Source organism: Rhagoletis pomonella, unplaced genomic scaffold, assembly GCF_013731165.1.
Source record: "Rhagoletis pomonella isolate Grant_MI unplaced genomic scaffold, Rhpom_1.0 Rhpom_scaffold_00004, whole genome shotgun sequence".
Lineage (NCBI taxonomy): Eukaryota > Metazoa > Arthropoda > Insecta > Diptera > Tephritidae > Rhagoletis > Rhagoletis pomonella.
Genome location: NW_023458558.1, coordinates 32,269,787 through 32,297,786, shown reverse-complemented (window position 1 = coordinate 32,297,786; position 28,000 = coordinate 32,269,787). Strand labels below are relative to the sequence as shown.

The window sequence follows — 28,000 nt, the reverse complement described above, 5'->3', positions numbered from 1 at the left end:
TTTCAATTGTGAATGGGTTAAAAGTGCGAAAGTATATAATTAAAGGCAGAAATATCTGTAACCTGAATGTACTCTGGCGGAAATTTGTTCTTGCAACGATGGATAAGTAAGTCAAGTTTTGAATAAATAAATTGTGTAAACTAATACCATTTTCTTAAATACTTTTTTAAGTTCTTTCACTTACAGTATATTTTTGAGTAAATATGTAATTCTCGAACATGTAACTATTAGAAAGTCAGTTCATAAGCAGGATTAAATAAAATGAATGAATGAATGATAACAAAAAAAAATTTATGCTCAGGTTTTTTTTTATCACAAAATATTTAGAGCTCGCTCAAAGGGTTCAAAGTTGTTCATGTATTTTGTATGGGGAAAAACAAGTTTTCGTAGAAATGGTATAGAATTCTTCAAAATCAATATATTTTTTTGATCGGAAAACGTTGCTTCTCTTTAAGAGACTGCCAATAATAATTTTACCAATTCTTAATTTTACCATTTCTAATAATAGCGATTTTTTATGGGCCTCCACTGCATTTTTTATATAAGAATTCTCCGAAAGAGAAACCAAGTTTTCCGATGAAAAAATATTGATTTTCAAAAATTCTATACCGCTTCTACGAAAACACGTTATTCCCTTTTCCCCATATAAAATATTTTGAAAACTTGGAGTGCTTTGAGCGCCCCTAAATATTTTTTGATTTCCAATTAAAAACATTTATTTTTATTTTTATTTGGTACAGTTCAATCCTACAGGGTGAGAGCTTTCTGATTTTACTTTTATTTGGACCACCCCAATGTACATACATACATTTATCTTTATTGAATTTTTATGCAAATAATGTATAAATTTATTAAATTGTTACCAATTGTCAGGGCACAATAGACATTTTATTATCTATCCATCTATCTACCAATTGTCTGAAAATAATAAAAAAAAAAAGTTAAAAAAAACCGAGAGCTACTTTTTAAGTACACTTGACAACAAAAAGGTGTATTTCTATAGTCAAATTAGGTACAATTTGAAATTTCGATTTTCCATCCCAGCTTCAGATAGTTGCAGCTACAGTAAGTGTGGAACAACGAGCATGCAACGCGCATGCGCAGCAAATTATCGCACCTCTCTAATACCAACATACCCATAAACATAAACACTGGAGCATGAAACGCCAGCAAACTAGATACATATACATACATTTACATATATATAGTGAGCGCCAAAAATAAGTATACCCTGACGTTTTTATTTATATATATTTTCCATACCAACTTTTTCCTATTTTTTCATAAAAATATAATTCATTCGACAGCAAAAACCACAAGATTATTATTATTTTTTTCATGCCGAACTCGGGAAAATGCAAGAAATAACGCATGAACACAACCTGAAATCTATATATATAATTTTCCGAAGGTTTTCGGTGTGCTGAATTCGAATCTGAACTCAGAATTTCAGTGTTGGCTCTGGCAACAATATTGCTGTTTTTCCTATATTTGAGGCTATGTAGCATCACTGAAATTTATGTGTTCTCAAAGCCACTGACGTCGCCTTGAAGTAAACTAACGCTCGTATCTACTTCCGCTGCCTAAATTTTTTAACACAGTGTTCGTGGAAACACGTTATAAAAATGCATATAAAGGGACATGACAAACTTTTTAAAATATTTTGTACTGGAGATACTGCGAAACGGGATTTTTCCGAAAAAAAGTGTTTTGTCCGAAAAAAGAAACGAGCGGTAAATATATAAACCTTACACCTCAAAATGCCTTTATGTTTGTTATAATTCTTTTATCCTCGTCAAGAAATCTTGTTTTGGACTTTTCAGTTATGTTTACTTGGTATACTGGTATGTAATGAATAAATAACACGAATCCAGCGCCACCTAGCGAGTTTTCCAGTAGCCTATAATAGGACCATATATGCAAGGTATAAAATTAGACTGAAATCCATTCAGTGGTTTTTGATTTGCATAAGTCCGAACAAGGAAAACGGCTATTATTTGCATGTATAATAATTTGGATAGACAATATAAATAAAGAAAATTGTCAAAACGTCGGGTTTTATTTATTTTTGACGCTCACTGTATGTGGGACATTTTTTGGCAAGCGGTCCACCCTATCGCCATTTTTGGTTTGATTGAAACAATTCGAAACCTTCTGGAAAAATTAATTTAAGTGCCGTTGGGCCTTTTCAAAAATTAAAGATATCGGTTTAAATATGGCGTCCAAACTAACTGTATTATGAGTATTAGATTTTGCTTTACAACGTTTCCTCTGGAGAAGCCAACCCTAAAAAATAAATACTAACAGCGGCTTCTTGTTTTGTATTGGGTTTTCGATTACGAAGCTGGAAAGGTTTTCAACGAAAAATTTTGTGGTTGCTAATTAAGAATCTGAAGTCATATCGGGAAAATTAAAGATGGCGGACCCAATTCGATATTTGATATTTTCCATGATAAATGGTAGATCCAATATGGATCGATTTTGAATATGATTTCAGACTCGTAGTCAGCGAACCCCCGATGGTAAAGTTTTAGGCGAATCTAATCGATTTTAATTAGGTCCGCCATTTTTAATTTTTCCAATCTGACTTCCGACCGTTTACACTCATTTTTCCAAAAGGTTTCGAATTTTTTAAATAAGTAAAAGCAAAAATGAAGAGAGGGATGACCCGTTAGGCAAAGAATGACCCATTTATTATATGTATATTTCGCATCGTTGCGCAGCGCTTTCCGTTCGGAACCAATATATGACTGGATGTATGTATGACTATATTGTTGCATTAACAGTTGCAGCGAAAACTTCCAACAGCGCCAATTGGCGTGTGGCAGTAAGCTGTAATACAGCATCGGCAAAGCGTGCACCACATTTTCAATCATTTGAGACGACTCGGTTTTTTTTTTCTCCCGACTAAATATGTATAGTTGCGTCTGTCCGCTAGGCATCAAGTGTTGAAAAATCATAGAGAATCAGAAAAATTGTAAGAATAAGCCAGTGTTAAATATAATAAGTGAAGTTTTTACAAATTGATAGTTTGTAATTTTGATTTTTATTCAATGCGGAGCTCAAATAAAAACAGAAACTTAACATTTACTAGTAAATATGCTTGTGTAATATTTGCGTGTGTACATATATTGCAAACTATTGGTTGTTCTAACAACTGCAAATGCTTTTCAAAGTTGAAACTTAAATATTAGGCGTGTTTTTTTACCCGCATACGTATCTGTGGTTAAAATTTGTATGGAGCTGTAAGCGACAAACTTTATGGGCTGGTTTCTCCAACTCAACTTAACTTAACGGACTTAAGTCAAAAGTTAGCCTACGTTTTACACAGCTTATTCTTGACTAAGTCAAGAAATTTGGCTTAACTAAGTTAAGTTGAGTTGGAGAAATCAGCCCTATGTGCGCTTATGGGTAGTTGTCGATAAAATCAAAAACTATTTGTTTGTTGTATTTGAGTTTCGCTTTTTTGAGTTATGACACTATTGATGTAAATGAGCGATAGTATGTACATATCTGTGGACTTTTGACAAAACTACCTCTGTACTCTCTGTAGGTTGGAATTTAGAGTAAGTTATAAAGAACTTCCATATAAAAATTTTATATTTTTATTTAACTTCCATTATGATGACTAAACACAAAAATATCATTCGAGAACTCAATGAATTATTGCTTTGAAGAGAAGATGACCTCACTCGAGAAAAGCTGTTTTGTCAAAAACTCCACAGATATGTGGATGTGGAAAATATCAATAAAAAATATAAATCATTAAACAACACTGGTCTGCACTGATTTACATATATTTATGGAATAAAAATGACCATCTCAACAACAACCCTGCAAACCAAAGTTTCCGAAATCTTAACGAAATCTGTGGAAGTATCTCATTGCTGTAACGATTTTTTTACGAATCTTCAAAGAAAAATATATGAAGTGGTTGGCACGAACTCGTAAAGCAATTTCTGTACGAAGAATAAAGAAAATTCTGAAAAAATTCTGCTAGAAATTCCTCACATAGCAGTATTATTTTAATTTCTTTACCGATTTTCTTCCGAAATTTCGTAAACGAATCGAAGTGTGCACATTTAACCAAGTTCGGCAAAAATCGGAAGTATACACTGAAAAATGGTTTGCAGGTAACCTGCATTGCGAATGACGAATATTTGTGAAGACTATTGATTGCCCGAAAATAACTTTCTTATACAGCCTTGCAAGATGTATTCCAACCAGAGTGTCCAGATTGGGCGATTTAGCGCCAATTTTACTCTACAAATCAATTTTTTTGTGCGCTACTATGTAAATGCGCCGAAATATGTGAAAAGTAGGTTGTGAATTAGAGCTTGAGTTTGACAATTTTTCAAAAATATGCCTACATATATTTACGTAGTATAAAAATATCAAAAGAGTATTTATGATTCTAAATTCTTAATACATTTTAAACTTTAAATATGAATCACGTTTTCTTCATCGATATTAATCTTTTTAACATGAATATTTATAAAAGTATAGTAAAACATATTATAATTAAAATAGTTTACACGAAAAGTGAAAATATTTAAAAGATTATTTTATAGACAAATTTAGAGTCGTTCAAAACGAAAACAGTACCCTTTTTTTTGTTTTTTTGGTACTTTTCGCAGTTACGTCGTCATGAATCGACGTAAACGACGAGTTACAAAGTGCCCTTTACAAAAATATATAATTTGTGCAGTTGCACTCCATAGCATTTACATTTCTAATCCGATTTTCATTATCTTTGGCTCAAAATTTACTGTAGTGATATATCTTCTTTATGGAATTTTTAAAATAATGAAAAAAAATAATCAAATGAAACTGCGTATTTGATTGAAAATCTCAATTTTTTCGACTTTGACGACAAAATGCAAATGGTCGCCTGTAGCACTAATAATTTTAATTGACGTCGCCACAAGTTATATATTTTGGTAAGAGGCACGTCAATACCCTTCGTGCTGTAAGTCGCTTACGTTGATTGGGAGATTTTTTCATGAGATATTGAAGAAAAGCTACGAAAAGTACCCAAAAAAAAACACTTTTTTGAAAAAATCCATCCATTGTCCGATAATTTTAAAATAACGAATAAAATGCGGGACAAATGCAGGACACTTGGAAAAAATCAGTACATTTTCAGGTTTTTCAGGTTTGAAAAACTACGCAGGACCGACCTTTGAAAAACAGTACGGTCCTGCAAAAAACAGAACGGATGGCCACCGTAAGCATATCGAACATTTGCCAATGTTAAACCGCCATTTGTATATAATATATCGTAAAAAGAAAAGTCTTTACAATTACATAAGTTTCGAAGCAGCCCTAACTGATATACTTTTTCTTGAAGTATTCGAGGGCAATAAAAAAACACGTTTTTCGCGATTTCGACCTTGCAATGATTACCAGCGCAAATAATATGGCAGTGTTGAAAGAAAGTTTCCATACAAAAGTAATCAGCTGTGTCCCAACGTGGCAAATTTTGAAACAAATACGACAAATGCGTCATGCCACACAGCCCATACCCACAATCGATATTTTGCGTGCCAATTGCGGTAATCGTGTTATCAACCATCTCGGCGATGTCAATTAGCCACCTCGGAGATGCTAAATATTTGATGCCATTGGACTTTTTTTGTGGGGTGCGTGAGGGAACGTTGTTATGCAAACCATCCGTTGACCCTTCGTCAGGCGCAATATGGTGACTGTTAATTTCGGGCGCAATTTGCCAAACTGGCACACTTTTAAAAACACATAATAAACACACAATTATATTGTTTATAAATCTGGGAAATACAAGCACGGCGTTTAGGAATGTGAAAAAGAAATATATATAAACATTTTTGTAAAAATCCATTTATTTAACACAAATTTAGCAGCTACTATAAAAATCAGGGACGTGAACCGGTTTTGAACCGGAAAACCGATTTTTTCTATTAATTAACTGAACCATTAACCGAACCGAAACTTTCCACAAATGTTTGATACGAACAGAAAACCGAACCACTTTTCATAAAGGTTTAAAGGTTCGTTTAAACCAATTTTCAATAGATAAATTTACACGCTTTTGTTTCTTTTCGTTAAATATGGTAATACATACCATGTTTGTTTACCATGTGGCAATATCAAATCTAAAGGCAACTCATCTCATTTAACATACACTTAAAATTTAACCTTGCGCGTTGTTGCACTTGACACTTTACACTTAGACTTGCGCGTTATTTTTTTTATTTCCGAACCGTTGAACCGAACCAAAACCCCGGTTCATAGACTAAAAAAACCGTTCTGTCGAACCAATCCAAAAGTGCAAAAACGGTTCGAACCGCTGAATCGAACCGACCCAATTTTTCATCCGGTTCACGTCCGTGATAAAAATCCAAAGGTAAATAAAAAAAATATATATTCCATAAAAATTCAACTCTGGGACATGTTACTTTTAGATGAAATGAGCTTCTCAGATCAAACTCTACATAAATTCTCGTTAAGAGGGTCAAACAAAAACTGAGCGGTTTTACTGTAGAGAGCACTTCAAAAGAAGCAGCCACTGAGCGTCAGCAAAGTTAACGGTATAAAACGGCACGGCGAGATAAAAAAAATGTGCTGGCCGATCAGTTCGCCCGACGAAGGGTTAAGGCGAATATTGAGAAAAACAAACGTGAGGTAGAGTCAGAAATTGTTACGAAGGTCTGGAAATACTAGATCAGCAGGATGTGCTACATCAGTGATTTCCAAAGTGGTCCAACTCGACGGGAGTCTACCTTGGCGTGAAAAAATATGGGGGTCCACGAGTTGTCCACGAAAATTTTTCGATAATAAAGAACCAAAATGGTTGCTTGATATCCTCTTTATTTAACTTTAATTTTTTTGAGTGTAGTGCATGGTTTTACGTGGACTTTCATTTCCCTTGTATAAAGATTTTGTCTGAGAATAATTTTTTAAAACATTTTAACCCTTTCGATGCTTTCGTGAGAGGGCTAAGAGGTTAAAATGTGCAATAAAATTTTTCCTCTTGAAAATTTTACTTTATAGACCCAAGTTACATATTTCGCTCCGATGTGAATTTTAATCATTTTTCCACTTGTTCTAAAAACACGCAGGCAAAAAATTGCAATCTTAACATGGCAATAAAAAAAAATTGACAATTCAAAAAGATTTGGAGGTTATACTTAATTAATTAATAATTATTGCGATTGTAACATTTAGCTGGAAAAGCAAATAACAGTGCATCACTTGTAAATTTTGGTTTCGGCGTTGTGCCATCTGTAGTGTCATTTTTCGTTGACAAGTAAAATGAAGGCAAATTACAGTATTTATGCCTGGTTTACTTTGGGTAAAAGTCGTTTCTATTTTATTCCAATGGGAAATGTCAAGTTAGGCCAGGTCCTGATCCAGCCGGTCTTTTCACCGCAGACGAAACCTTGCTCTTGAATACTTTCAGCTTGGGTATATTAATTTGCTGCGCTATAGTTTTAATGCTCGCCATCGTCGGCTTGCAAAGACCCGTAAATCTTCTACAGAATGTTTCTCTCCAAATGACCATCGAATGTTTTCATTGTCCATGTTTCTGCACCCCATACCAGCACGAGCATGATGAGTGACTTGATTATCAATTGCTCACTCAGTTCAAAGAAGCAATTGTTGGGAAGAATAATTCTACGTTGGATTTCCAGGCTGACATTATTATTGGTGTAAATGAACGAAAGTGACGTGATGGCGCAGGCGCTGACTGTTTACTTAATGACCGGAGATATGTCCTTCGTCTTGTACTCTTTCACCTCCATAACTTTAATTTCCATATCCAACTTGGAAAGAGCATTACAGACTATGCATCGTTGACAGTAAGGTTTCGTATTTCACGCCCTGGGATCTCGATAAGTATTTGTATACTATGGAAAGAAGGTTTATCGCTCGGCCGTTGGTGTATGTAACAGGGCACATCCTACTTGGGGGTTTCGGTGGTTTTTTTTTCTATGGGTGCGCACTTAAATCGCTTTGCACTGACGTAATTCGGCCTAGTTCCTTTTATTACAGAAAAAAAGCCGCTCTTCCCTCTTCTTAAGCTCAGTATAGAAATCCCACATGGCTCGGGTTGTGTCATATCGCAGCGTAGCCCTGCAGTCGGCATTTCTGCAACATGACATTCCTGGTCGTACCAGTTGTTCTTTCCGGCTCGTTTAAATCGTACCCCTTCTTCGGCGGCATTGTGAAGTGAGCGAGAGATGAGTTCCCATTGCCAGCAAACATATGTATGTATCAGTTTGCTGGGCAAGGAATAGGAGTTGATTGGCGAAAATGTGGGCTGTCCCCTCTGACGGCAGCTCTTCCATATCCAACCTATTTTGTGTTGCTGCAACATAAAAGTGATTCGAGTTAATGTTAAGTAAAAGAAAAAGCTCAAGACGCTATTCAATCGATACTATAAAGCAACAAGTTTCCCATTTAATCTTGTAAAACGCTCTTCGTTCTGTTAATAACTTAGTTCTGTTACCAATGATATCGTTTGCAAGTAGATTTGTTTCATCCACAATCTACAAAGTTTCCGCACTCATCTGCAATAATTGTGTGTAGATATGCATGCTGAGTAATTTAATATGCGAAAACAAACTAAATATAGTTGTGCTAAGTTTTATTTTTGAGTGGCGTTGACTGACACAGTTCTTTTGTACTTGTATCACAAAGAGAAAATACTAAATACATACATACATACTTTGCATATACAAATTTTTGTATGCATGGCTTTTAATAATCCCATACTTCAAATGTCCCATTGCCACACATAGTGGATTATTGAGATTGACGTGATCTGATAATTGGTCGTAAAACCAAGGAATTTTATAATCATACTTATTCTTCAGGGGAGCAAAGAAGTCATTGACGTTTCTGCTTTTTAATAAGTGACCAGCATTAATAATTGCCTATTAGTACTAACAACAAACTTTTTTTGTGTCAGGCAGATTATTAAGTTAGTTACAACGTATTTTTGGTTTATACGAGTTAATTTTGTTTTATTAAACTTTACTGTAACGTTGAAGTTTTTCATGTTTTGGTTTCTGTTAATGTTGCAAAAAGTGTACTTTCCTTTTTTGCTCGCAATTATTAGTGCCCGAGATACACATGCACATACATACATAAGCAGAAGTGTATAATTCAAACTACAACCTCTAAACGTGAGGTTCTCAAACTTTGCCAAAGTGGACCATAGTACTCGTACGTATGTGCAACAAAAGCTAAATATCATAGTGAGATACCGGCAAGTCCGGCAAAAATTCGTTTCCCACATTCGCATTTGGACTTCATCCCACATAATTTGCGCCGGTTCAGTGATGCACTAGGCGAATACTTTCACCAAGAAATAGCTACAATTAGAAAACGTTTCGGAAAAAAAAAATATAACAAAAAATATTTCAGAATTTCTGGTCACTACAACAAGAAACTGACGATGCTATATTAAGAAGAAACGGTGGAGAAAACATTTTTGAGTAGTAGTATAGTCAAAAATAATATTTGCAAAAATTTTGTTTACATAAAAAGTTTAATAACTCTCATCCAATTTTTGAAAAAAAACTAGTTCTTTTCCTTATTAAATTTAGTTTTACAATCAATTTAGGACTGTTATTGTTTTTTTTTTTAAATAATGCGTGAAAACCTCACCAAAATTTAAAAAAGGCGCAAAAAATTAAGAAAATGTGTTTACTGGGTAAATACACACAGATATCTTAAGGTTTCTTTATTCACATACATATATATCGTTCGAAAGGCCCAAGTTTCTTCTTTCTAAACCCGGCAATAAACTGAAACTAAGTTCATAATCAATTAAGTTACGGGCTTATAAGTGCGTAAAAGTACGAAATCCCGGTTTTTCACAGTATATCAAAATTTTGGGAGTGTTTGGCAAATTTCATATTTCGATTCTGGTTTTACTCGAAAAGACCTACCAGAAAATATACATAACTTCCCAGGTATTTCTGCTTTATGCTTTTTTGTAGCAGTGTGTTATTTATGAAAGTATAGTTCATTAATTGGGCGGCCGCTGTGGTGTACTGAATAGCAGTGCGTGCTACCATTCCGAAGGGCCTGAGTTCAATCCCAGTTCAATCCATAATCGAAAAATAAAAAACAAATAAAAAAGGAGTTTGGAGTAAATCTGAGCATGCATAATACTTAAATGACATGTAATCAATGTATTCTTATAGTTTCGAGCATTTTGATTAATCCTAGTAAATTATATTGACCTCAAAAGAGAATAACTCAGCTACTAACGTGTAATTCCAATGAGAAAATTAAACATTCAATGCGCGACCTCTTAGAATTATCGCAGAGAAGGGAGATTCCTGGAAGATCATTACTATGCCAAATACAAAAATCTGAGTCAGATTGTGGTCGCGTTGCAGGACTTTTATTTTTTTTACGTGGTCTAGTATACATGCAAATTTAGGTGGTTCCATAAATACATTTCAATGAACGATAAGGAGATTTATGTTGTGTTTGAATAGGAAGCGGCTTATAAATTCTGAGTGCCAAGGCGTTGAGTGCATAGCAAAATGTGTGTAACACTTTATAAAAATAACTAAAATTATGCCTTGACGTGGAACAGACTTAGAAATAGCTCTTGCGCTCTACTCTGTCACTTATACTTCTGGCGAATTTTTTAGTTGGCTTTCAGCCACTGTACACATTGAAATGTTTGTGCGTCTGTATGAATGACTAATGTGTAGTCAACGAGGAGTGCATAAGAGTAAAAGCCTCAGGGCGCGTTCAATTGAAAAGAGACTAACAAAAAAAAAATTAAATTTTTTCAAAGGAAAGAAAAACGACGGTGTGAACTCATTTAAAAATAGCCGCATCGAATCTCATTACTTTAATTTGTCTGCTTGCTATTTGTCTAATGTCTAGATATCTTTGTATGTGTGTTACAGTTGCCGTTGCACCGTTGGAAAATATGGCAGACTAGGCTCAAGTGTGTAACCAATGCTACAGACGCATGTGCGTAATTTTATTGAACGAAATTCGGCTGAAGTTGGCTTGAGCGCATAAAAAATGCTATCGTCGTCGACGACGTCTGCATCACATCGCAGCAACAGGCGCGAACCGAAACTGAACGCTGGGTCAAATTTGGATGATGACGATGCTGGCAGTATCATCGTTGAAGACACCGAAGTGGACATTGCAGTCGACGTGGATGTCGACGAGGTACCCACACAGAAGCCCCATTTCTTAGACGATGCCATGCCACCACCCGAAATGGTCGCTGATTTTGAGCGCGTGCTAACTTTCAGCGCAAAAATAGAGTCGAAAACCTGCACCTCCACCAGCAGCGGTGAACAATTGAAGATGGATAAGAAGTACGAGCGTGACGGTGAGATTAGCGACTATGAGTTGGCAGCTAGCGGTTATACAAAGAAAGAATTTACACAGGACGATAACACTTTGAATCTACCATGTGGCATTGGAAAGAGCGCATTTACGAAACCAAAGCATTTTTTGGACGAGAATCCCATACCGCCAGACTACATGTTGCTTGCTACTGCCGTCGAACAGGACCTGCGTCGCGAGCATCGTAGTCTAGACCGCAATTTCGAACGGCAAGAGGAGCAGCAGTCCGCCCTAAATGCAGGTCATTTGATGAAGAGCAGCAGCAGCAGCAGCGGTGGCGGTCGTAAAAGTTCATTGGACCGCGGCGGTTATGGTGGCGGCGCGGCTAGCGGTAGTCATAGTGGTAGCATGTCGAGTTCGCATACTTCACGAGAGCGCAATAAAGAGCTCACGTCATCATACACCTTGTCACGTTTTCTGCACAGCGCCGAAACGCCTTCACCACCACCAGCACTACAACGCAGCATACCAAAAGGTGGCGCCTGGGCCAGCAACAGCGGGAGCGGTAGTTGCAGCTTTGATAGACTTTATGGCAGCTTGCCAATGGCTCATGCTGGCGGCAGCACTGGCATCGGCGCTGACAATAGCAATAATACACTTGGGGTCGATGACATTGTCGATGTCGACCGTCTTGGTCCGAAGGTGGAGTGTGTGTATTCGCTACTGTCGATGTTGGGCTCCAATGACCCGGCGGAAATGTCTAAGAAGTTTCTTGAATTGTCGCGAACACCAGAAACATGCAGCGCCCTACGCCGTGCCGGCTGTGTGCCTCTGCTGGTGCAGATGATGCATTCCGATGGCGATGATAGTGTTCGAAAATGCGCTAGCATGGCACTACACAACGTTGTGCACAGTCACCCGGACGAAAAGACCGCGCGACGTGAAGCAAAGGTGCTGCGCTTGCTCGAGCAGATATTGGACTATTGTAATTTTTTGAAAACGCTTCTGCAGAGCGGTGGCGAAGCGATTGCTGATGATTCAGAAAGGCATCCGCTGGCGGCGATTTCGTCATTGATGAAAGTGAGCTTCGACGAAGAGCATCGGCATGCTATGTGCGAGTTGGGTGCACTGCAGGCAATACCGAATTTGGTGCATTTGGACCACGCTGTGCACGGACCGAAATCTGAGGATCAGTGCTGTAATTCGTTGCGACGGTATGCACTCATGGCGCTAACGAATCTCACATTCGGCGATGAACACAACAAGGCCTATCTATGTAGTCAGAAACTGTTCATGGAGGCACTGGTGGCGCAGTTGGACTCGGCACCCGATGATTTACTGCAAGTAACCGCCAGCGTATTGCGCAATCTGTCCTGGCGTGCTGATAGCAATATGAAAGCAGTGCTAAATGAAATTGGTACCGTGACCGCCTTAGCGGGCGCGGCTATGAAAAACAAGAGTGAGAATACGCTTAAGGCTATATTATCTGCATTGTGGAATCTGTCGGCTCATTGTAGTACAAACAAGGCCGAATTTTGTGCGGTGGAGGGCGCACTCGCCTTCCTTGTCGATATGCTCTCGTACGAGGGACCCAGTAAAACGCTGAAAATCATCGAAAACGCAGGTGGCATACTTCGCAACGTCTCTAGTCACATCGCTGTTCGCGAACATTACCGCCAAATACTGCGCGAGCGCAACTGCCTCTCGATATTGCTGCAGCAGCTTAAGTCGGAGAGTTTAACGGTGGTGAGCAATTCTTGTGGTACATTGTGGAATTTATCGGCGCGTTGCCCAGAGGATCAAAAATTTCTGTGGGATAACGGCGCAGTGCCCATGTTACGTTCGCTGATACACTCAAAGCACGCTATGATCTCTGAGGGCAGTGCTTCGGCGCTCAAGAACCTACTCAACTTCCGGCCAGCAGTGCAGAGTCAGAATCCATTGGATCCAATTGCACGTTCGATGGGCCTACGCAAATTGCCGACATTAAATGTACGCAAACAAAAGGCGCTGCAACAAGAGTTAGGCGGAAAACAGCACGCCGAGACTTGCGATAACCTAGATATGAGCAATGGCGGTATACACAGAGAGGGTGGTCAACTCCACCAACATAACACATTGAGTGTAGCTATGCAAACGCAGCGACAACGCTACACCGGCGTAGCTGGTGGAACTGTACCTCCAGGTGCTTCAGTGCGACTCACACGCTCCGCTATGCTGACCAAGAGCGAAAGTCGCGACTCCGTCTTTTCCGCAAAATCAGATACGGCCTACGAGAATTTGATGCGTTCCCAATCGGCTTCGGACGCCAATCGCAAAAAGTTGCCATATGCGGCAGCAGCTGCTGCAGCCGCTTACTCACTAGAAAACGATGTGGAAGCTACTGACGTGGAGCAGCCAATCGATTACTCAGCCAAATACTGTGAAAAAGATGCCAAAATTCCCGACGAAGGCGCAACTAAAGTGCAAGCAACGGCCAACAGCAACGCCAGCGTCACATATCAGGAAACTGATTTAGATCAGCCAACTGACTTCAGTTTGCGCTATGCTGAGCATCAACTTGAGTCGGATTTACATGTGTTGTCAACTGAGCGAAGAGCTCTTAGTAAGGTTGCCATCGCAATGGACACTACCGCCGGCACGCTGCAATCATCTGGAGTGCCAAATGTGCACCAAGCTGAAGGTGGTGATGGCAATGAAATACTACTGATACTTGAAGATACTGTGAAATGCTATCAAACTGAAGATACACCATACGTTATATCCAATGCCGCGTCCGCCTCGGACTTGCGACAAGCCGTCGTCAAATCGGAAGCTGTTCCACCAGCAGAGTCTGCAAAAACTACACATAAACCTAAAAAATGCCACCGAGTACAGCAAATTCCCAGCAACGGAGGCGTTCATGGAGGCGCCACGTACGGCTCGGGATCCTACACACCTGAAAAGCCAATCAATTACTGCGAAGAGGGTACACCCGGTTATTTCAGCCGCTACGAATCGCTGAGCAGTTTAGATGAGTCGCCGCCGACGCAGCAGTCGCACAATAAAGATGTCAAGGCGGGTCCAACGAAAGCAACCACTATATGCCCAACAAAGGTTAGCGACGAGCCTGCAGAAACCCGACCAACGGACATGCCTTTACCGCAGGTTGGTCTCTCCGCTACACAAACCAGCGGCAATGCGACCACAATGAATTCCGCACAAGAAACACCGCTAATGTTTTCGCGTCACAGCTCAATGGATTCGCTGGTTGAGGAAGGCGAAGAGGAGATAGGCGCTTGCGATGACAAGAGCTCTGTCGTTAGTGATTTCAGCCGATTAGCCAGCGGCGTTATTTCACCTTCGGAAATACCCGACTCGCCTACACAGAGTATGCCGCACTCGCCGCGGCGCCACAGCAATGCCGGCCATGTAAGCAGCAGCGGCGGTAGTGGAATTGGCGCCTTTCAGTCAGGCGTCTCGCCGCTTGCACCCACGCGCGGATGTGCAGTCGGGATAGCTGCAAGCAGCGCTGGTCATGCGCTACGTGGTAGCGTTGCCATCGGTGAGGAAAGTAAACGCCCGTTGCGAAGCGTCTTTGAAGATGATATAAGCACGTTCCACGTCGAAAATACTCCAGCACAATTTTCATGCCGCACGAGCCTAAGCAATCTGAGCATAATAGATGATGAAAACAGCTTACCGCCATCTAGACAACCGGTTGAGGGCGAAAACACTATGCAACCAGCAACTGTGTCAGAAGGTTTGTTTGAACTTTATTCATATAATTCGCAAATTTGTTTAACTCAAGCGTTAGTGAAACTAACCCAAACTCAAATCAATTTGAACCAAACGGGTAGTAGTTTAACCAGAGACAAAAATAATCGTTAAAAATTAAAGATTCTCTCGATATTTGTTTAATTCGATTTGTGTGACTTAAACGGAATTGGTCTTGGTTTAAGGAAATGAGTGATTCCTACATTTCATGTCTTCAATTATTAATTATGTCAAACATTTCTACTCCAGGTGAAGAAGAAGAAGCTGGTAACAACATCGACGATATACTGCTCGCCAATTGCATCAACATGGGGATGAATCGTACAACCATAACAGCTGCAACCTCTAAAAAGTCGGTGCGCGCAACCAACAGTCAAACAGCCGCAGACAGTCAATTGACCGTCGAGGAGCCAAAGCATTATTACACTGAGGATACGCCAGCGCTGCTCTCGAAAGTCGGGAGTAATACCAATTTATCAGCGATTTCGATTTGCTCGAGCAATAACATGGAAGAATTAAAGGAGTCACAGCCGCCGCGCTCCGCAACAGGTGATATGTGCCAAAATCGGCACTCGCTTACTCTATCAGATGATGTGTCATCGAATGCCTCGGAAAGTGGTGCAACCGGTCAATCATTCGATTTGTTGCAGCAATGCATAGAAGTAGGCATGAAGAAGCCTAATACCCAGGCGAAATCGCATACGAGCGGCGGGGCCATACAACATAAAATGATGAGGCCTTCGCCTGCGGCGGATCCTATAGCTATGATGCGACGCGGCGGTAATGTACTTCCGCCATATTTACCAGTCTCAGATGAAATGAGTAAATTCCTGGTAGAAGACTCGCCCTGTAATTTTTCTGTGGCTTCGGGATTGTCAAACCTGACCGTGGGTTCCAGTTTGGTGGGGCCGGCAGTTCAACTAAAGGGTAATACGGAAAGGTGAGTTACTAACCCTTTAAATAATATTAAACTAGGAAAATGTAATAGTTATATACAGTCATGCATAAAATATTAAGACCACAAAAAAATTCTTTGAATAGTGACTGATTTTTCTTATTACCCAACCCAAGATTATGAAAGCGAAAACTTAAAATTAAAAGTTTCATGATAAAAATATTTCTGTGTTCATATGGAAAAGTAGCTTATGTCGAAAGGCTGGCTTTGGTATAAATCGGCATTCGTAGCATACGATTGCGAATGACTCACTGGCGCTAAGCCGTTAAACAACTTTTGGCATATAAACGTGGAAGAAATAGTTCCCATACTAGCAAGTCAATATTCTTATTAAGTCTCATCAAAAAATTCCTTGCCGTTTAAAAAATAAAGGCATTGCCGCATTATACTAAAGCCAGCCTTTCGACATAAGCTACTTTTCCATACGAACACAGATTTAAATGTTTTTATCATGCTTCTCTTAACCTGACCTGTCAAATCAGTATTAAATCATGTAACTCTGCACCTATGTTGCTTTATATTGTTTCCATCCGCTACAAAAGTTTTTGTAAAATTTTTAAAAATTTAGTAAAGACTTACTAGTTATATCCGTTACATGAAACAAATTTTAATTCAAATACTGTCAGAATATGACCTCACAATTCAAAGCTAACCATCAGGAGTTTGCTTGGTATTAATATTTTACACACGACTGTGTAATAATTCAGCTGTAAGGATTTTTGTTTGCACTAAAATTACCATTTTCACATTCATTTTTAGTTGTGATGTTGACAATTCAGATTCACAATCTATTTGCTTTATCGCATTTATTTTTTCCCTTCTGCAGTATTGAAAATTCACAAAATATGCCTGCGAATGTAGGTCAGCCTTCTGACGAAGTGGCTACTGAAGAGGGTGCACGCATGGAACAAAAATGGCAGGACGATTCACTTAGCTCATTGTCTATAGACTCTGAAGACGATACGAACCTGTTAAGTCAGGTGAGTAATAACCCAACACACTTAAAAATCCTCCAAACTGACGGAATCTATTTGCTCTTCCTTATTCTCTCCATAGGCTATTGCCGCCGGCTGCAATAGGCCAAAATCGAATCTTGGTTTCAGCAGCACATCGAGAACCAATAACAATAACAAGCGCACATCATTGTCCTCCTCCCAGCCAATACCAATAAATGCAGCCACCTCGTCATCGTCTCTCAATTCAAGTGCCACAGCGCGACGCTACCAAAATCAGCAGCAGCATATTTCTGGCGTCGATGATGGCATTACTTCCATTACAACTCATAGATATCAAAATGGTAATGAATCTTACAGCTCAGTGGACTCGAGTGATTCGAATGATAATCAAGCTAAATCATTGTTTGAGCTGTGCATACGCAACGGCATGCATAAGCCAACGCGAGAAAGCGCAAATCACCAACGTCGCCAACATTTGTTGAGCAATCGTCGGGGAACTAGCAGCACAACGCAATCAAATCCGAATCTTAAGCAATTTGATTCGCTGCCATTGCAACTGCATACACAACCCAAACCGATAGCTTTGCCGACAAACGTGGCCACTGCACTACCAACCACAACAACAACTGTCAATCGTCATATACGCGAACGGGAACGCAAGGACGAGAAGCTATTATTGGAATGCATCAACACCGGTATCTCAAAGAAAATTAGTATCAGCAATAGTCACAGCGGCGGTGGAGGTAGTGCGACAGGCGGTCCAAAATATGCGGCTCACAATACCACTCATTCAAAATCTATGCCGATATTTGCAGTTAGCGATAGTAACAATAGTTCTGAAAACGGGCCAAAAAACGTGCTGGCTACGTCTGCGGCTGCACCGGCGCTGTGTCACCCACACGCGGCTATTTTATCCTCAAATGTGCACAGCATAGCAGCTCCAGACGTAGTAAAGACGAGCAACTTCGGCTACAACAACACAACCACCACTATCAACAACACCAACAGCAGCAAAAGCAGCAGCAACAACACTTCCAACGACACCAACAACTCTTACAGCAGCGTGAACTGTTGGGAAGCGAAGTACACCAACAGCGTCGACATCACAGACGTAGCAAAAAGTCCGCCGATGGGCACCACCATCACAGCACACAACGACGCAAATCTTCCAAATCACGTGAACGTAACAGTCGACAAGAAAGTGAACGATACTGGGTATAAAGAAGAGCAGTCGGTTGAACTCGACCAGCTGCTCGCACATGAGGAGATGAATAGTCCGTCTGCCTCGCTGGACAACACCGCAACTAGTGATGATTCGAATGAATCGTTCATTATTGAAACCACTGTCTCGCTAGAGATGCGCCAGTCACGCACATCTCCACCGCTAACAACGTCTCAAAAGCACAAAGATCCCGATTTGATGTTAAAATCTGTGGAAAGGCTGACATTGGAGTTCGTCTCATCAGCTGAGCAATTACGTACTAACTCTACAAACGTTGTTACGGAATGTAGTGCCGTTGAACAACAGCGAATGGCTTCAGGTGCCGCCAGTATTTCTATTGGTGGTACGTCGAACTCCAACAATACATGGAATGAGGATACCTGCCCCAACGACGATGTTTCTTTTCCCAGCGTTAGCGTTACAGCACCGGTTGTTGCGTCATTAAATTATGATGAGGACGATAATGATGATGAAGAGGCTGATGCAACAGAAGCGGATCATAAAGATTTACATGATTTCGCTGAAATAACACCAATAAATGAGGAGCAGCCACAACCATCAATTTTGTTGCACGAACCTGCCGACACGGGCACACAACCCAGCTCATTAGAAACGGAAACTGAAACGGACACGTTGGTGAATGAAAGCCGCAGCATACATGCATCTTGTCACAATCCAACTGAAGAATCAACCACCAAAAGCGGCATAAATTTTCAATTGGGTGGAGCTGTGCAATCAGCAGCACTCTCCCTGAGTGGTCATCATCATATGCTCTATGGTAGCAACATCAAAGCTGCTGCCGCTGCAGCGCAGGCCGCTGCCGCCGCTGCGGCCATGACAAATTCCACTATTATCGCCATTGAAGCGCGCGCCTTAGCTGAGAATCTGCAGCATGGTGGAAACGTAAGCGCAGATGACGACGACAGCATCGACCTAACTTTCAGTATGAATAGCTTGGATTTGGACAACATCCGTCCACCATCGGGAATGGAATCGCTCAACATATCTGGCTACTATCAGCAAGAGTCACAGTCTAACACATTTCATTCGCTCGGTCTTTTGCAAAGGCGCGGTAGTAGCACACCGCAGAGTCCACAGATGATGATGCGCTCACCAAAATTTCCGCGCAAGTCACTGCCGCATGGTCTGGTGGCAAAACGCGCGCTGGGACAACTACCCGCACATCTAAGCGGCAGTGCTGAAAGCATTAATTCGAGTTGCAATTTGTTGGAGAATATCAAACCACCGTCCCTGATGGATGAGTTATTGGACTCTATGATAAGTGTGGCCAGCATACAATCGGAGGTGGCGGATGGAGAGTGCAGCATGGCCACCACACTCTCAGCAGCCTCAAACTATGAGACAGCGGCAGGCGGTCATATGGAAGGTTTGGATTATGACGATAACACGGTAACTTTGCAAAGTTGTTACGAAACAATGCCACATGATTTCGAAGCCGAAGAAAATTCCTCTCACAGTGGGGCTGGCAGCACACCGCTGCCAATGGATGAATGCGAGTTCAGTTCTGCCGAGTCCACGCCACAGAAATCATCTGCATCACCAATGCCACCAAATGGCGAAAAACGCACATTAACGCCCAAACAGAAACGAAAAGTAGCCAAAGACCGTTACCGCACATACACGATTTCTGCAAATGTATATGTAACTGAGGAAGAACAACGGCGATTGGAGTTGGCAGAGACGCAAATGCCAGACGAAACGTTGCAAATTGAAATTATCGAGACGGATATTGCTAATAACTCTGGGTAAGTGTAATTATATACTCAGGTGATTAAAATGTTAGATAGTTTCCATCAATTCATAAGACATGACCAACGGAATTTGAATTCACTATATTACGTCAGTGTCTGTCATCCCAGAAATGTTTTTTCTCGAATAAATCTCATCGGATATCGTCATTGTTTTTCATACTTCTGCACTATATACCATCGCGATGAGCTACTTATAAAGTGTGTTTGTTTTACAACGAGGGAGGACTTTACTTCTCAATTACCCACTCAATCCAAAGTAGTACAAGTTGGCTGAAATAATCCAGGGTAACTGGAAAACTTTAAACTTGGAAAATATTTCATACAAATTTCGACCATTTTGAGGTTTCCGGGCCTCCAATATATACAATTTATTTGTTTGTATATAGTATACATATTGATAATTTATGGATGTGTATATCGATATTTATAACTGCGCATATCGATAATCTATCGATATTGATGTCACTGTTATTCGATATCTATTCATTTTCTTTCATAGTAACGTAAGTTTACAGCTTTTATAGCCTTATCCTTCTTACAATGATTATATCCGCTGAAAACTATCGAATCCGATGATAATTTTTCATTAAAAAATGTTTTAATGTTTTTTTTTTAGTTTTTAGAGCTAATTTCCTTAAATATCTTTTGAGCGCTCTTAATATTATATGGATTTCAGTTCGAGCAGTCGTCGACGTGCAGATGCCGAACGTTATCGTACCCAAACGATAATTTACACTACAGCAACTACAACAACAACAACCGCAATTACAAGTAATGTGACAGGAGTAAAAGATACCTACGGCAGCGCGGAAGAATCGGCCGGACCGTATTCTCTAACTTCCACCGACGACAGCCCCTCGGAAAATATTTCTTCACTACGCGCAATAACGCAAAAGTTTAAATTCATAAATATGCCTATTAGCACATCCAACGGCGCGACAGAATCAGAAGCGGCAGAGGTGAGAGGTGCTCCAGATGGTGGTGATTGTACCAGTATTGAATGCGATCAAAATTCCGAAACCGAGTCCTGTCATGACCAACATGAAACATATGGCATCGCTGAAAATTATGATGACCAGAGCGAGGAGTACACTTCTGATGATAGTGAATCGGAGGAGCAGTCGGTGGCTAAGCCGCTGGCACGCGCACGTATTGCCAATCCAATTGAGCTAGCTGCGACCGAAGATGTGCCAGATGATAAGCAGAAAGCGGTGCGTGGTCGTAAAAAACCAGCTTACATTTCACCCTATAGCATACAATATCAACGCAACATGTCGCCACAAACGCGTGTTGCCACCAATAAAACTTTGACTCCAACCGCAACAGCGCAGCCAAATGCGTGCCGCAAACGCGACACCAATGTAAATACTACCGATGCAACTGGAACGCGGTTAACAACGCCGAAGAAATTGCAGACCCACAATAGCGGTAGCGCGAAGGATACAACAATACAACAGACGGCAGCGTCACATTCACTCGAACGACAAGGCACATTTGTGCAGGACGAACCGACGATTGCAACATGCCAAGTTCCAGTTGTTGTGTCAGATGTGAAAGCGACATTACCGTCAACTGCAACCACTACAACTACAACTGGCGGCAGCCCGCAACGCAGTTCAAAGCTGCCAACAAAGTGTACCGCCCCCGTGACTACTTCAAAATCAACCCCGGCAGCCACCAGCCGTAAAATACCGATTGCTGCGAAATCAGGCTCACCAAAACACCGTAAAGTAATCGCAACAGCTAGTGCAGTTACAAGCGGCGCCATGCCCCAGCGCTCCAACAGCAATGCGGCCATACGTGTCACCAGCAGCGCAGCGCGCATTACACGCGTATCGGCTACGACGCCTCCTACGCGCAGCAATTCAAATCTCAACAGCCGTGATACCGCCACAACAGCTGCAGCGCATGCTACAAAAAATGCAGTGGCAAAAATCAATCAAGCGCAAAGTCGCATCGCCAACATTTGGAAGCGCGTAAATGACGCAAAAAGCATACGGCAAGACCAGCAGAAGGGGCCGCGCGTCAGCGCAGCACGTGGCTCTGCTGCAGTGGTGAGTAAACTGAAGTCGCAGCAAACGAAGTCGTCGCCGGCACTAAATGCGCCCAAGACTGCAGTGGGTCAACGAACGACGCAGCAGCAGCAACAACTGCAAAAGAAGCAAACGCTGATACGTAGCTCAACATTCGATAATACGCCGAAAGGTGTCGACGGTGAGCTACAAAATGGAGCAGTAAAAACTGCAGTGAACACGGTTGGTGGTAGGCTGGCAGGATTGCAGCGAGGCGGTAGAAAGTAAGATGACAAAGTAAACTTTTAATAGCCGTACAACTAACGCAATTTTATTCGGTAATCAGATTAGATTATAGAACGAACGTAATACTTGTCAGAGAGTAGCACAAGTGAAGCGAAAATTGACTTGATAAATGTAGTGTTGTAGCAAATTTTGGTATGAATACCCTCACGGTGTTTGGGTTCAATGTGTATGTGTGTGTGGAAGAGGATCGGTAATGTGATTAAATACATTAGAATTTCTGTCATTATCTTATCTCCCGCGCGCAAACCTACAACACACACCATTCATTGGAAACCCTATTAGCAAATCAATCAAATCAGTTAGTCAAAACCTATGCACTTAAGCGCATTTAAATAATTTTAAGATAGTGTCTAATCAATCTAGTGAACTAATTATAAAAAAATACTAAGAAGCACTCAGAATGATCTACAAAATGATTTGAAGTAAACCCCTGCCCCGAGGGATTTCACTGAAATGTAATACATTGAAAACTAGTTTGGAAAGAAAATATTGAAGCAGCGTAATGTCGTATGCGTTCTAAGGAGCAAACCTTTACGCTTGACTATATGCGTATTTTCATGTACAATACAAGAAAATTTCGTAAAAGCAAAGTATTTTGATAGTAAAAAAGAAATGTTTGAAGCTTGCAATGTGTGCATACCTTCAGGCAAAACTGAATGCGGTTAGGTATAACAAAATTTTCAAAGGCGAATCGAGTTTACATGGAATTAAATGATATCCACTTAATTTAATTATTAAGCACATTGAAAGCGCGCGCATTCGCTCATTCAACTTAGCTTTTCAATGCTAGTAATGGACCCGCGTGCATAAGCGTTGTGCCGAAGCACTTCGCAATTGAAGATGAACACGATAAATTACTCATTTGTTCATCGAATAAGTGGCCGGACTGTCGATTATTTAATACAAAAAGTACTTGCTGACGTGCGATACAATTTCGTTGCTTCCATTGTGGCAAAGTCGTATGCGCTTAAAAAAAAAACAAAAAAAACAAATAAACTTCCTGTTTATATTCGATAACAGCAATATTTATTATGCGCTTATCAATATAAAGCAAATTATACTACATATACACACTTAAGGTAGCTTTTTTATATATTTAGAAGTGCGCGCTTTTATCTATTATTTCCTCGGTTCAAAATAAAAATATTTATAGTACATATGTGTGTATGCTTTAATGTGTTTCAATTGCAGGTGGCCCGTGCTTTGCTGAGTATGCGTTTTATTTAAATAGATTCAATTCGCATACTTTTGGATTATCATTCTATACAACAAGAAAACAACGTCCATATTCGAAAATTCATTGCTTCTAAAAATAAATGATATCCCCAAAGCTTTGACTTAGTTATTGAAAAAATTACTTTTAAAGGCTTTAGAGAGTTCATTTTTGATTGAAGAAATAAGCACATACTGCCAGTATTTTCCAAAGATTCCCCTAATAATTTGGTATTAATTTTTTTTTAATAAATGCAACTCGGCAAAGTGCCTTCTAACCGTTCAAAATCATCTATACACTTAGCGGGTTTTAAAGATTTTTGGCTCGTTCATTTTTACCTCTTTATTTAAGTTACACTATTACTTACGACTGTTGTGCACACCCAGGTGTTTATTTATAATTTTTAGTTTAATCTGAGATTTGTAATTCTTTATAAAATGAAATTGCGTGAATTGGGTGGTATTTCTGGTTCACTACAGCAGCTGACAATGAATACATCCAAGTCGCTCTGGTAGTTTTAAAATTTCGGTGATCTGGTCAATGTTTATGCCAACCAAGTTAAAATTAATTCTTTTTTGTGCTGAGCTGGTACGGTTGTTGAATTTTCGAGTCATGGTACCGGAAAGATCAGTAGCTTAAAAGTAGTGAACCAGTATATTTTCATGTGTTGCAAGTGTATCACTTCCACGCACACTTAAAATACTTCGCTGCTATATAGCGTGCTAGATTATAATAATAATTAAAAGTTGCAAATAAGTCGAATTTGTCATTTAAACCAAATATTAATATTTAATTTTCTAAATAGTAAAATAATCCGCTTAGTATTAAGGCAATAAAGTCTTCTGTTCTCGTTTTTGTCAATTTTAAAGACTTGAATTTTATTACTTGCTTAATTACATAGAAGCTCATCTTCGAAGTTTATTACTATATAATACATAAAAATACATATACAATATATAACCAGTATGTTTGAAATGTTGTGCGTTCATATTTTCCTTATAAGCGTTTTTATATGTATACTATGTAGCGTGTTTATAAGATTTGCTCTAACATGTTTTAGTTCGAGTTATGTAATGTAAGCTTTAAGTGTAATAATGTAAACAGTCGATAAAAACAACAAAAAAAAAACATTGATTTATAACTTCAACGCATCTTTCTAAAATATTTCTATGAAATTCGAATTAGAGCGATGCGCTTGAGTGCACTTAAGATCTTAAGAATTCTTATTCATCATTTATAGCCAACGCAAAGTATTAAGTACTTCGATTCTTATGAATCAAAAGAATGTGAATTTACTTAATTTTTTGCGCGTTTTCTCCAAAAAAGTATAAAACTGAAATTTAAATCAAAATGTTACTTCATGCATAAGTGTTTAGTGCTTTAAAGCAATACATTACCTGGGTTTTATTACTTCAGAGCATTAAACGCGTTGAACTATCCGCACATTCAATATTTTGAATAAATGATTTCAGCAAATTCCCGCAACTGCCGTATTATTTATTCACAATTTTATGCATCTGTGTAATCACAAGATTTGCAAAATGTAATCAAAAAACAACTAAAAACGATTATTAATGGCAACTATCATTTGCAGATCGGCAAAGTCGTCTATTAAACCTAATTACTATATAATTTTATTGTGAATATGTAGCCGTTTTTAAGTGTATACCCAGTTACAATTAAAGATGCGTATAAAACACACGAATTACAAACAATAAAAACAAAGATTTTAAGAAATAAGAATGTTCCTTCGATTCCAATAAATATTCTTACAAACATACTTACGAACATATATTTAGTAGTAATATTTCGATAAAACAATGTTAGAGAGAAGCATAGTTCTAATATATACTTGTAAACCTAATTGCATACATACATACCCTACATATACACATACACACATAGTTACAACTTTAATAAAAACTGCTTAATAAACTATATTTTTTTAACTTTTGTTTTATTTTCATCAATAGTGAGGTGCTTTTAGCAGGGACCGAAAATAACGCGATAAAACAGAAAAAATTCCAAAAGGCTTGAAAAGTGTATATGGTGTATTTTGGCCTCCTGATTACGAGGATGTCTTAATTTTTCTTGGGTCAATTGAAATTTTGAGGTTAAATCGCTGTTGTGGCAAAAATGAGATTTGAGAGATTAACAAAATTTCGTTGAGATATCTCAATTTTTGCTCGAGTTATCGTGTACACGAACAGACGGATGGACGGACGGACAGACAGACATGGCTTAATCGACTTCTCTTTTCATTCTGATCATTTATGTATGCATTTGTCCATATCTATCTCGCTTCGTTTTGGCTGTTACAAACAACCGTTATGCGAACAAAGTTAATATACCCTTGTGCACAAGTGCGCTCGACTATAAAACTCCATACCTTAAATTGTTCTATAAATTAAGAGTAGGAAATTCGAAATTTAGACCAAATTTTTTTGAATTTTTCTAAATGTTGTATATAGATTGAATCCTTGAGTTTTATATGGATTTGGCTAAAGCGAAAAAAAATATTCTTATACAAAAAAAAATAACAAATAGGTATTTTTTTTGAAAAACATTGTGAATATTACCAATCACCAGGCGCTTTTTTGAGTCACTGTATCTGTCTATAATAACTCGAGAGGAAGTTTCATTGTTGCCTTTACTTTCATCACTTTCGCTTTTGGTTCAATACCGTAAAATTAGTTAAATAAAACGTTACTTAAAAACAATTTTAATTCTTATTGAAATAACTAAACAAATAACAAAATTATAGTTTTTATTAAAATAACTATAAAAAAGCTATTGGTAGATATTTTTTTCAAGCGGATGGTAAGTATTTTTTTTTGTCAGTGGCAATCCTGGCTGCAAGTAAAATTATCGTTATTTTGTTTATCATTTGTACATGGAAGAAAATGCGCAACAACCTCTGTTAAAGCGACTTATGCATTTCCCGCATAAACAAAAAAAAAACAGCGAACACACACACGCATTTGTATTGCATTTCCCGCGTAAACCAAGTGCAGCGAACACACACACTCACTTATATTGCGCTCCCGCATAAACCAAGTGCAGCGAACAAACATACGTCCTTGTGTTTCAAAGCGATTCGCTCGTTCTTAAGTGGATATGCATTTATTATGCAATTCTCAAACCTCTCGTTGCTGATCTTAACGAAATGATAAATCTCTACCATTTCTTACCTTATTAGGACCAGTTTTTCAGTGCACGCCCGTTGGGTAAACTAAGTTTAAACGCCCGATCTGGCTGGTTTAAACTAAGATCAGCCAATCAAAAGTCAGCCAACTGTTCAATTTAAACTCAGGTTACTTAATCCAAGTTTAAACTGGTACTGAAAAACTGGCCCTTAGTCGTACAGTGCAACCGTTAGTTTTTGTTTTTCTATAGAAAGTAACCGGTAAGTTATGATTTTAATTTTTTCGGAATCCTTAGAAACCTGCGGGCGGACGAGAAAAATCCCTTCCTAATAAAACCTGCGACTTCATTTCATTTCATTTATTGCGAAAAAACATTAGTACAAGATCTATGATCTTTTGTAGTACAACAAATAACAGGAAAAGTCAGAAAAATTAAATAAATAAATAGTAATTCTTAAGACTAAGATTTGTAATAAACATACACTTAAAAATAATACAATGGCTATCCGTATTCTAAATATATAATATATTCTAAGAAAATTTCGTGAAAAACGTTATTGAAATTAGCCCTTCTTGTGCCCATTCAAATAAAAAAAAAATTTGAACATACTTTGTATGGAAGAAAAAGCGTAACACCATAAGCTAAAAAAAAATTTGCAAAAATCAATGCGAGTTCTTAACCGCTTGAAACTAACAATAGTAGATTAAAATTCAGTTTTGTTCCTCATATTTGTCACTACAACCGTTTGTAAGTTTGGGCAGAGACCAGAAAACTTCTCCAATTGCCCCTCTCCTTTGCGAATTGGCGCCAGTTGTTCATCCCGAGTGCAAAGATATCCTTCCATTTTGTCCCCGTCAGCCAATAGTTGCCGAGCCGAAGGATCATTTCACCGGACCTCGTTGTCCACGAGTAAAACATGACTAAGCGCTTAACATAAAGCACTGTGCGTATTTAATCAACAAACTGTTGCCGCATAAATTCATGTATGCATTATGCATGTATGTATTTATGAACTTGCTAAATGCAAGCTTACTTACCTTTTCTTCGAACTAAATGTATATGTATTAAAAACTATGTGAATCGTTTTTTATTTTTTTTTATTTACAATTACATTATTTAATTCTTGCTAATGATGCTTGTAAATAGTTGATGAAATATGTATCTTCATACCGGGTAGTATGAAATTGCAATGTTAAATAACCTGCAATGACTTAGAAGTCTTTGTTTATATTAAAAACAAATTTCATGCGGTATTTACCTAAAAGTAATAAATTAATTCATGTAGACACAATTCTACTTTAAATACCCAATAAATTATAATATAAAGTCAATGCAACTGTACTGAATG

The 28,000-nt window shown here is 38.8% G+C and overlaps 1 protein-coding gene across 2 annotated transcripts in view; it reads left to right on the top strand.

Annotated features, from left to right (window-relative positions):
- Positions 1 to 25,443, top strand: part of LOC118737466 — a 53,448-nt gene extending 28,005 nt beyond the window's left edge. For both annotated transcript variants that reach the window (XM_036467973.1, XM_036467974.1), the window contains exons 2-6: positions 10,917 to 15,055; positions 15,319 to 16,009; positions 16,851 to 17,004; positions 17,081 to 19,968; positions 20,651 to 25,443. In XM_036467973.1, the coding sequence (XP_036323866.1) occupies positions 11,038 to 15,055; positions 15,319 to 16,009; positions 16,851 to 17,004; positions 17,081 to 19,968; positions 20,651 to 22,274 (9,375 nt within the window). In that variant the 5' untranslated portion in view covers positions 10,917 to 11,037 and the 3' untranslated portion in view covers positions 22,275 to 25,443. The remainder of the gene's footprint in view (positions 1 to 10,916; positions 15,056 to 15,318; positions 16,010 to 16,850; positions 17,005 to 17,080; positions 19,969 to 20,650) is intronic.
- Positions 25,444 to 28,000: the final 2,557 nt, after the last annotated feature.